The sequence below is a fragment of the Bubalus kerabau genome, chromosome 1 (genome assembly GCF_029407905.1).
Source record: "Bubalus kerabau isolate K-KA32 ecotype Philippines breed swamp buffalo chromosome 1, PCC_UOA_SB_1v2, whole genome shotgun sequence".
NCBI classification, from domain to species: domain Eukaryota; kingdom Metazoa; phylum Chordata; class Mammalia; order Artiodactyla; family Bovidae; genus Bubalus; species Bubalus kerabau.
The window spans coordinates 219,499,705-219,510,532 of record NC_073624.1 but is presented as its reverse complement, the minus strand read 5'-3'; the positions used below and the strand labels follow the sequence as shown (position 1 = coordinate 219,510,532).

The window sequence follows — 10,828 nt, the reverse complement described above, 5'->3', positions numbered from 1 at the left end:
GTGTGGCCGTCACACAGGGCCTGACGCTTAGAAAGGCCCCCCCAGTTTGGTTTAATGCTCTGCTGTTGCTGTTTTAAAAATTATAACACTTTTGGAACAGGGGTCCCAGGTTTTCATTTTGCACTGGGTCCCACAGAGCACACAGCTGGTCCTGGCTGGGAGGGAAGGAAAGGAATCCTTGTCCTGACACAGAGGACAGGCAAGACCGGGCTAGCCCTGGCAGCTCCTTGGGCCCATCTGATTTTGCCTCAGGGACCCTGAGTGGTAGTGGTGGGGAGGGCAGTCCTTTATGACATTTAATGTAGAAATAAATACGGTGGGGTTAGGTGTTCAGGTAAACCTAATTTTTGGAACGGTTTTCTAAAACCTTGTGACCTGTGTGGCCTTGGTCAGATCACATCTCCTAAATCTGTTTCATCAGCTGTAAAACAGGTTAATAGCACCCAGAGCCTGGGGTTAGACTTGACAATACAAGGATGTTACTTGGCACACAGTCATTCCCCAATAACAAGATGGGTTATGATGATGATAATGATTAACTTTTTATTAATAAGTAGGGAAAAACCTGATTCAGAGTGTGACATCATATGTGCCCAGGTTCACTCCCTTTCTCCTCACCTCACCCAGGGCCTGGTACCCTTCCAAGGTCATCCTCTCCTCACCCTCACCCTGGCCCTCTCTTGGAAAACTCGTGGCCCGGGCCCAGGCTCAGGTGTGGGCAAGCAAGGGAATGCTCAAGAGGTACATGTGGCAGAGGCTTGGGCGGCCTTTTCCACTACAGCCAGAGTTAATACGTTACCTCAGCCTGGGCCCTCCTTTCGCAATCAGTGATAGAGATCTGGTTACAGATTTACTTCAAACAATGCCTGATATGTGGAGTAAAGTCCTCCTTGGCCTTCGTAAAGCCATCCCTCCTTCTCCTCAGGAACGGCTCACACCTGTGCCCCAAAGATGAGGGCCCGGGAGGACGCTGAGGGCCAGACACAGGTGCTGGGGGATGAGTGGGGGTGGGGGTGGGTGGGTCGGGGTTGGGGTGGGGCACTCTGCAAGCCTGCTCCCTGGGAGGGCAGAGAGAAAAGTTCTGATGAACTGGATCAAGAGTGACTGTCCCAGGTGAAATGTGGCAACTGGTGGAGGGGGTGGGGGTGGCAGTGGGGGTGAAGGAGATTTCTGCTTTGGGACTGCCTGACTCCAGCCTGGAACCAGCAGGGGGCCAGCCTACCACCTCGCTAGCAGACACTCCAAGGACCGGGGCACTGGTGGGACCAGAATGGGTCCAAGAGGGTCTGTCACGGTCTTCAGCCCTCTTGGGCTCTTCCTGGGGTACCTCCAGGCTTCTGACTCACAGGCCCATTCCCTTGGCTAGAAGGCCCAGGTTCCGGGGGCTCCAGGAGCCAGCACAGTGGACTCATTCCTGCACAAGGCAACATGAGGTGGGAGCCAGGTGTAGCCAGGCCAAGGGAGAGCTGGGTAGGTGAAGCTTGAGGGAGGGCAAAGGCCCCCATCTGTGGAGCCAACAGGCCACTCGGGGCACCTGATTGATTCTGAAGCAGAATGGACTTTTCTGGGTGTCAGTGCTCCCTGCTGAGTTATTCTATATGCTGCCCCAGCATGAGTCCCTGGGTTCAGCAGAGACCTCCACAAGGGACCCCCCAGTGTCCCTGTCCACAGAACCCAAGTTTGACATGTTGTACAAGATCGAAGATGTGCCGCCCTGGTACCTGTGCATCCTGCTGGGCTTCCAGGTGGGCATCTTCCCAGGGCCTGCCCCCTGCGCACCCCCCACCCCGACCACCCTGTACCCACCCCAGGATCCCAGCCCCCTCCCTGGCCAACAAGGTCATCCTGGGTAACATCCTGGGTAACAGGAAGAGAAACCTAAGGTCAGCTGCAGTGACTGTCGCCAAGTCGGTGGGGAAGAGGCTTGATAGGGCCTGAAAGGGGCAGCGCATCACCCGCCAGGGGGAGCGCCAGTGACAGGGTGGAGGGCCCCCCCCCCCCCACAGGAGCTTGGGGCAGATTAGCGACTCCCAGAGAGGTGAGCAGTCGCTCTGTGGGAATCCCTTATGGGAGTATCAGTCCCGAGTGGGCTCCCTGGCAGGGGTGGCCTGGGCTCAGGCCCACTGAGGCAGGTGTGAGGGCTCTGAGGCCCCCCCTGCTTCCCGGTGGGCTCCCTGGGCCCCCGTCACACGCTGTCCCCCACACTCTCCCCGACCCCTAGCACTACCTGACCTGCTTCAGCGGCACCATCGCTGTGCCCTTCCTGCTGGCTGAGGCGCTGTGTGTGGGCCGTGACCAGTACATGGTCAGCCAGCTCATTGGCACCATCTTCACCTGTGTGGGCATCACCACTCTCATCCAGACCACACTGGGCATCCGGTGAGCTTCCCCATGTGCCACCTGCACCTCTGACCCCATTCCCGTAGACACACACTCAGTGACCCACACAGCAGGGGCAGTCTCAGAGGACTCTCGTGGGACACAGAGAGCTGCTATTTGTGCCCACCTGCTGCTTTGGCTGCAAGGCCAGACTTAGAGGCAGGTGGCTGGGGTCTCACCCTGGACCCCTGGGGGTTCCTCAAGGAAAAGGAACGTGCCTAGCTGGGTTCCCCTCTGTTAAGCCTTACTCTGGGTAATTGGGACCACTCGCTCTCCTGCTTCCAGGGCCTTTGCGGGCCCCTTCAATGGCCTGTCCTCCTGGGGGCTCCCTGCTCCTTGTGCACAGTCCTAGGCCTGGGTGGCCTAAGGATGGTTGTTCGTGGGAAGGAAGGTTGTGACCAGAGCTTGCCCACAGGAGCCAAGCTATCCACTCCCGTGCCCATGGCCTGTCACAGTGCAGGAGCTGGTGCTGAGAGGGAAAGGGAGCAAGTTATGGGTTAGGGGCTCCATTTGTTTTCTTTCTTAGGTGCCCAAAATGTCGCCGAGTCTGGCCTGAGGCCTCAGTGATTTCCCTCTGTTCTGCCCCGGCCCCTGTTCCTCTGTGTCTCTTTCCCTGTGATTCTCCCGGTGCCTCTCTCTGTGCTGGTCCCCCGCCCTCCGTCTCCCCTGTCTCTTGCTCCTGCCTCTCCCCTCCCATCCTGTCCCTGTGGCTCTGTGCATCTGCTTCCAGGCTGCCGCTGTTCCAGGCCAGTGCCTTTGCATTTCTGGTCCCAGCGAAAGCCATCCTGGCCCTAGAGAGATGGAAATGCCCTCCAGAAGGTGGGTGCATTTCTGGGGTCTGCACTGGGAAGGGGAATCCCTGGAGCCTGGAGGTCGGGTCTATCCCATGCCCATTCAGGGCAGCATCTTTACTTTCTCTCTGTCCATGTGTGTGTTCCTATCTCTGCCCACAGAAGAGATCTATGGTAACTGGAGTCTGCCCCTGAATACCTCACATATTTGGCACCCACGGATACGAGAGGTGGGTTTGCATGTGGAGCAGAAGAGACCTGGACTTGAGAGTGTGGTTAGATGGAGGGGAAGGCCACTGCTGAATTGGGGTATGTGAGAATGTGGTCCAGGAACTTTTTCTTCATAATTTTATTTATTTAATTAATTTATTTCTGGCTGTGTTGGGTCTTGGGTGCTATGTGGGCTTTTCTCTAGTTGCGGCAAGCAGGAGCTATTCTTCATTGCAGTGCATGGGCTTCTCATTGGGGTGGCTTCTCTTGCTGCAGAGAACAGGCTCTAGGGCATGCAGGCTTCAGTAGTTGCATCGCGTGGGCTCGGTAGTTGTGGTACCTGGGCTCTGGAGCACAGTCTCAATAGTTGTGGCGCCCAGGCTTAGTTGCTCCAAGGCATGTGGGATCTTCTTGGACCAGGATTGAACCTATGTCTTCTGCATTGGGAGGCAGATTCTTTACCACTGAGCCACCAGGGAAGCCCCTTGGAACTTTTTTTTTAAACAACATAGATGTCATGGCCTCTACATAGTGACTTACAGCTGATCTTGCTTTTCCAGGTCCAGGGTGCAATCATGGTGTCCAGTATGGTGGAGGTGGTGATTGGGCTGATGGGGCTGCCTGGGGCCCTGCTCAGTTACATTGGGCCTCTTACAGTCACCCCCACTGTCTCCCTCATTGGTCTCTCTGTCTTCCAAGCTGCTGGCGACCGAGCGGGCTCCCACTGGGGTATCTCAGCTTGGTGAGTGGGCACCAGGCCTGGTCCTTGCCCAGCCCCAGTCCCTCACTTCCCTCATGTCCTGCCCCCTTAGCCTTGGCTCTTGCCCCAGCACAGCCCACCAGCCATCTTCTCTTTGTGCTTCTGCCCCCAGCTCCATTCTCCTGATCGTCCTCTTCTCCCAGTACTTGCGAAACCTCACCTTCCTGCTGCCTGTCTACCGCTGGGGAAAGGGCCTCACTTTCTTCCGCATCCAGATCTTCAAGATGTTTCCCGTGAGGAGCTGACAGGCAGCTCGGGCTGGGACCAAGGCAGGGGCTGGACCTATGTCCAGGGCTAAGATTGGGGGAAAGGGCCAAGGCAGTAGGGGAGCTAGAGGCAAAGATGAGGTCCCAGCCAGGAATGGGGGCCAGGGTCTGAGCTAGGGCTGGGGCACCATGGGGCTGGGGCTCGGGTTAGCTGGTTCGCCTGGACTGAGCTCCCTGGGCCCTCAGTGGACCCCTCACCCACCCTCGCTTCAGATCGTGCTAGCCATCATGACCGTGTGGCTGCTCTGCTATGTGCTGACCCTGACGGACGTGCTGCCCTCAGACCCCACAGCCTATGGCTTCCAGGCACGAACAGATGCCCGAGGGGACATCATGGCTATTGCTCCCTGGATCCGCATCCCTTATCCCTGTGAGCAACCCATCTGGGCCCCTCTGCCTCCAACTGAGACCATCAATGTGGCCCCTGGTGACCCCAGTCCATCTGATGACATAATAAGTATCAACTGCACATTTAAAGTGTTCCAGGCAGAGTGCCAGTGTATTCCGACATAGCCTCACTCCAGCTTTATGACTGAGTGATCCCAAATAAGCTCCCATCCCAGGCTGAGATCCTTTTACCCCTCTCGCTGCTCTACCCAAGTACTGCCTGTTCTACTCCCTGACCCAGCTAGGAACACTCACTGCATCCATCTGCCTGTCTCCCTGTTGCTTCAGGTCAGTGGGGGCTTCCCACTGTGACTGCAGCCGCTGTCCTGGGAATGTTTAGTGCCACGTTAGCAGGCATCATTGAGTCCATTGGGGATTACTATGCTTGTGCCCGCCTGGCTGGTGCACCACCCCCTCCAGTACACGCTATCAACAGGTATGCCCACCTGCCCTCCCTAATGTCTGATCCCCTCAAAAGTCACTCGAGAAGCAAACATTGGGACAGAGTTGAACCCCAGAGGAGGGGGACAAGGAGTTGGGCAAGTCACTAACTTACCAGGATTGGTCCTCCTTACTCATGAAGTGAGGATGCTCCCATCACTTGCTGTTGCAAATAGCTGAGGAATAACAAAGTCTTAGAGAAACTACAGTCACTGACAACCTTCCATGTGTCTAGCCCTTGGTGTGCATTCTCTCCTACAATCCATTAATGGCTCTGTAAGACAGGTACTCCTGTCTTACATTGTCCGCATCTTACAGATGAGGCGATTGATGCCCAGAATCACCCAAGGATTAAGTGCCAGGACAGTGGGACTAGCATTCAGACCTGGGATCCTGGCTTCCAGACCCCCTTTGGCCTAGAGTGGGGGACGACTATGGACAGTTGGTTGTAGCTCGCACAGTCCTAGGGACACAAGAGATCTGGCCAGGACAATGGGAGGACGCAAGCCAGGATAGAGCACTGACCAAGGCCCCCACTTGCCCTTTCCTTACAGGGGTATCTTCACCGAAGGCATCTGCTGCATTATCGCGGGGCTGTTGGGCACGGGCAATGGGTCCACCTCATCCAGTCCCAACATTGGCGTCCTGGGGATTACCAAGGTGCCCGGATTAGCCAGAGCGGCCCAAAGCCCCAACTCCATTCCATGTACCGCAGGCCCTGCCGCAAACCAGTCCTACTTTGGCCTAGGCCCCGCCCTACATCCTGCCCCAACCCATTCGTGCCCGGCTCTTGTAACAGGCCCTGCCCACCCACCACACCCCTTCCCTCCCGCAACTAACCCTCCCCCCAGTTTCATCCCCTGGGTCTAGCCCCAACCCCTGGCTCACTGGCAGGTGGGCAGCCGGCGCGTGGTGCAGTATGGTGCGGGCATCATGCTAATTCTGGGCACCATTGGCAAGTTCACGGCTCTCTTCGCCTCACTCCCTGACCCCATTCTAGGGGGGATGTTCTGCACCCTTTTTGGTGAGTGTTGCGCGTGCTTTTGAAGACGCAGCGTGGTCGCAATGAGTGGAGCCCACTCAGCGGGCTAGGATCCTCTAGCGGTTCTCTTGTGCCCTCAGGCATGATTACAGCTGTGGGGCTGTCTAACCTGCAGTTCGTGGACATGAACTCCTCCCGCAACCTCTTTGTGCTTGGATTTTCCATGTTCTTCGGTCTCACGCTGCCCAATTACCTGGACTCCAACCCGGACGTCATTAACACAGGTATTCCCAAGAGTCTACCCATCTCAAGGTGGGGGAGGTATGGTGGGCTTGACTCTGAGCATAGCCTCTTCCCTCAAAGGCTCCACACAGCCAGAGCCACAAATCCTCCCCAACTCTGGATGTTAGTCAGCAGCCAAGTGGCTAATTAATAACTGTCCTTTACTAAGACATTTTCTGTGTCTTAACTTTACATGTGCTCTTTTAGTTTTCACAGCAGCTCCATGAGACAGATACTATCTTCATGTTACAGATGAGAGGGGTTAAATGATTTGTTGCAGGACAAGCAGCAACCAGCAAACTGGGATTTGAATCCAAGGATGGGAAAGGCAGAGGGTATAATCCTGAATGTCCGGATTTTGTACTGTCCCATCTCCACACCTGCTTGAGGAAGTCAGCAGGCTGCACAAGTGGGGAGCGTCTCTGAGATCTGTTCTCTGGATGAGGCCGTCACGTTCACTGGCCTTTGGCCTGTTCCACAGGCGTTCCTGAGGTGGACCAGATTTTGACTGTGCTGCTGACCACGGAGATGTTCGTGGGTGGGTGCCTCGCTTTCATACTGGACAACACAGTGCCAGGTATGGGTCAGCCCTGGGAGGGGAACAGAGAACCATGGTGGACTCATAGGCAGTCCACCAGATGTCTCCAGAGCCGTGGCCAGGTCAGATGCAATGCAGGCTCTGCAGGGAGAAGCAGGAACAGATGGGCTGGAGGGAGAGACCACTGGCCTCATAGAGGCCAAGTTTCCTCTTGGTCTTGAAGAGGATGTGGCTAGCAGAGTCATTCCTGGGCCCCATGAATTGTTTCCTTGCCATTTCTTGGTTGCCACTGGATTGAGGGGTGCCTTTGTTTTCTTAGGATAGGACAGGTGGGAATGTAGCATTAGTATGTTGGCAAAACCCACTCCAGATATGCCAGTGATCTGTCATGCTGGCTACTAGGAGAGCTCTTAACATTTCTCTTTGGTATCAGGGCTTTTTACAGGGGTCATGGAGGATACTTTGTGGGGCCCCTGAGAATCCTCCTAGCCCATGTTTATGTGCCCCCAAAATATAAAAACTAAATGTCACCAGGTACTCTGACTAGTAATAAGACTTGTTAGCATTTACCAAATATTTACGGGTCAGGCAGGGAGCTAAATGTCTCATTTTATCCTCAAAAACTATCCTGTGAGACAGACTATCAATGCCATTTTATGTGAGGAAAAAGAATCAGGGGTTAGGTGACTCACTGAAGGTTTTAAACACTGCAAATTTGGGATTTAAATAAAGTCTATCCAATGCAGTTAGTTCACAGTCTGTGTCCCAGCCACTCTACCACTTTGCTGGAGAGTTCCAGGGGAAGTGTAAGATCAAGGAAAGCTCAGTGGGGACAGGGGCTAGATTGTATTAGTCCACGGAGATGAGAGATTGGAAAAACAAGATGATAGTTCTCCATCTGCTGTCACTTAACAGGCTAAATATAGCTGGCTCCACTTGCTTTCCCCTCTCTGAAGACACAAGTGTCTACTCGGAGCACAGGAAGCAGGGGCTGGCTGTGCACAGCTGGTGGGCTAGAGTTTACACAGGGAAGGAGCAGGGCTCCCTGGTACTTTCAGGGATTTTAGATAGCATCAGATGAGGGAGCTCCTGGTAGAAGCTATCCAGTGAATAGATGGATTTTGGTACCTGATTATGGTACCCCACCCTCCCTACACACACCATCTAAAGGAAGCTGAGGTGAGACCTGAAGCTCATCCTGTGGATATGAAGACAGGGAAGTGGCAACCTTGATGCCTAGGGAATCCAGAGAGATGGAGGGCATCTGGGTAGGCAGCTGTACAGACGGGTTTGTGATTTGGGCAGCTGGATTAAGCTACCCAGATGTTAACAGCCTCAGAGTGCCAGAGTTCCTCACATCCCTCTCCTTCAACCCAAATGCCCATCATTAATCCATCCCTGCCAATCATTATATGTATTATGCTGCATAGTAGGTAACAGTCCTTCAATATGTATTGACGAGGAATCTGAAGCTCACAGTGGTTAAATCATTTGCCTAAGGTCACACAACCTGGACTCAAACCCAGGTCTGGCTGGCCCAGAACCCAGTCAATAATGGAGTCATACAGCTTTATTCTGTGGGATGGGTACACTTTGGGAACAGACCACTTTGTATTTGCTCTTTCCTCTTTACCTACCCACAAACCAACCTTAGAGGAGCAAAAAGTTTAGTTCAGCAAGTACTCCTGAAGCCTACCAGTATGGCTCTGAGTTAGATACGTAAGGGCAAAAAGTCATCCAACAAAATGGAAAGTGAAAACCGAGTTGAAAGCAATTTAGAGCAGTAAGTTTTCATGCAAAGATGGGCTCGATAAAGGACAGAAATGGTATGGACCTAACAGAAGCAGAAGATATTAAGAAGAGGTGGCAAGAATACACAGAAGAACTGTACAAAAAAGATCTTCACGACCCAGATAATCACGATGATGTGATCACTGACCTAGAGCCAGACATCCTGGAATGTGAAGTCAAGTGGGCCTTAGAAAGCATCACTACAAACAAAGCTAGTGGAGGTGATGGAATTCCAGTGGAGCTATTTCAAATCCTGAAAGATGATGCTGTGAAAGTGCTACACTCAATATGCCAGCAAATCTGGAAAACTCAGCAGTGGCCACAGGACTGGGAAAGGTCAGTTTTCATTCCAATCCCAAAGAAAGGCAATGCCAAAGAATGCTCAAACTACCACACAATTGCATCTCACACGCTAGTAAAGTAATGCTCAAAATTCCCCAAGCCAGGCTTCAACAATATGTGAACCGTGAACTTCCTGATGTTCAAGCTGGTTTTAGAAAAGGCAGAGGAACCAGAGATCAAATTGCCAACATCCGCTGGATCATGGAAAAAGCAAGAGAGTTCCAGAAAAACATCTATTTCTGCTTTATTGACTATGACGAAGCCTTTGACTGTGTGGATCACAATAAACTGTGGAAAATTCTGAAAGACATGGGAATACCAGACCACCTGACCTGCCTCTTGAGAAATCTGTATGCAGGTCAGAAAGCAACAGTTAGAACTGGACATGGAACAACAGACTGGTTCCAAATAGGAAAAGGAGTACGTCAAAGCTGTATGTTGTCACTCTGCTTGTTTAAATTATATGCAGAGTACATCATGAGAAACGCTGGACTGGAAGAAGCACAAGCTGGAATCAAGATTGCTGGGAGAAATATCAATAACCTCAGATATGCAGATGACACCACCCTTATGGCAGAAAGTGAAGAGGAACTCAAAAGCCTCTTGATGAAAGTGAAAGTGGAGAGTGAAAAAGTTGGCTTAAAGCTCAACATTCAGAAAACGAAGATCATGGCATCCTGTCCCATCACTTCATGGGAAATAGGTGGAGAAACAGTGGAAACAGTGTCAGACTATTTTTTTGGGCTCCAAAATCACTGCAGATGGTGACTGCAGCCATGAAATTAAAAGACACTTACTCCTTGGAAGGAAAGTTATGACCAACCTAGATAGCATATTGAAAAGCAGAGGCATTACTTTGCCAACAAAGGTCTATCTAGTCAAGGCTATGGTTTTTCCTGTGGTCATGTATGGATGTGAGAGTTGGACTGTGAAGAAGGCTGAGCGCCGAAGAATTGATGCTTTTGAACTGTGGTGTTGGAGAAGACTCTTGAGAGTCCCTTGGACTGCAAGGAGATCCAACCAGTCCATTCTGAAGGAGATCAGCCCTGGGTGTTCTTTGGAAGGAATGATGCTAAACCTGCAACTCCACTACTTTGGCCACCTCATGTGAAGAGTTGACTCACTGGAAAAGACTCTGATGCTGGGAGGGATTGGGGGCAGGAGGAGAAGGGGACGACAAAGGATGAGATGGCTGGATGGCATCACTGACTCGATGGACGTGAGTCTGAGTGAACTCCGGGAGTTGGTGATGGACAGGGAGGCCTGGTGTGCTGCGATTCATGGGGTCGCAAAGTCGGAGACGACTGAGCAACTGAACTGAACTGAAGGTGAATGAACCTGGGCTTGAGTCATCCAGAGCGCTTCCTGGATGATTCTGGAAGGACCAAGGAAACTGGAATGTGGACAAGAGTTGAAGGCACCGCAAGGGAGGGGTTTGGAAGGCAGGTGGGGAGCACGCACTGGTGGTTGTGTCCCAGCAGCGGTGAGGAGTGGGGTTGAGACGCCCCAGTCTGGTGCCACAGCTCCAGCTCCTCTGCCATCTGCTCTCTGTGCAGCCAGGCCCAGCTCAGACAGCGCCTGCTCCAGTGGCCTCTCCTGAGCATCCTAGCCCTCCCTCAGTGCCTCCTCCTCTGAGATTTTGGGATACATCTGGTTTCT

General features: G+C 52.9%; 1 protein-coding gene across 5 annotated transcripts in view; it reads left to right on the top strand.

Annotated features, from left to right (window-relative positions):
• The window catches only part of SLC23A1 (solute carrier family 23 member 1), a 16,640-nt gene that overhangs the window by 1,256 nt on the left and 4,556 nt on the right, over positions 1-10,828 (top strand). For 4 of the 5 annotated variants that reach the window (XM_055555124.1, XM_055555146.1, XM_055555141.1 and 1 more), the window contains exons 2-14: positions 926-987; positions 1,611-1,745; positions 2,222-2,379; positions 3,110-3,198; positions 3,333-3,400; positions 3,941-4,122; positions 4,253-4,373; positions 4,620-4,776; positions 5,082-5,229; positions 5,789-5,894; positions 6,129-6,258; positions 6,357-6,500; positions 6,980-7,075. In XM_055555124.1, coding sequence (XP_055411099.1) covers positions 926-987; positions 1,611-1,745; positions 2,222-2,379; positions 3,110-3,198; positions 3,333-3,400; positions 3,941-4,122; positions 4,253-4,373; positions 4,620-4,776; positions 5,082-5,229; positions 5,789-5,894; positions 6,129-6,258; positions 6,357-6,500; positions 6,980-7,075 — 1,596 coding nt within the window. Of the gene's footprint in view, positions 1-925; positions 988-1,024; positions 1,114-1,610; positions 1,746-2,221; positions 2,380-3,109; positions 3,199-3,332; positions 3,401-3,940; positions 4,123-4,252; positions 4,374-4,619; positions 4,777-5,081; positions 5,230-5,788; positions 5,895-6,128; positions 6,259-6,356; positions 6,501-6,979; positions 7,076-10,828 lie in introns of those variants that run through there. The other variant, XM_055555148.1, reaches the window with a different exon arrangement.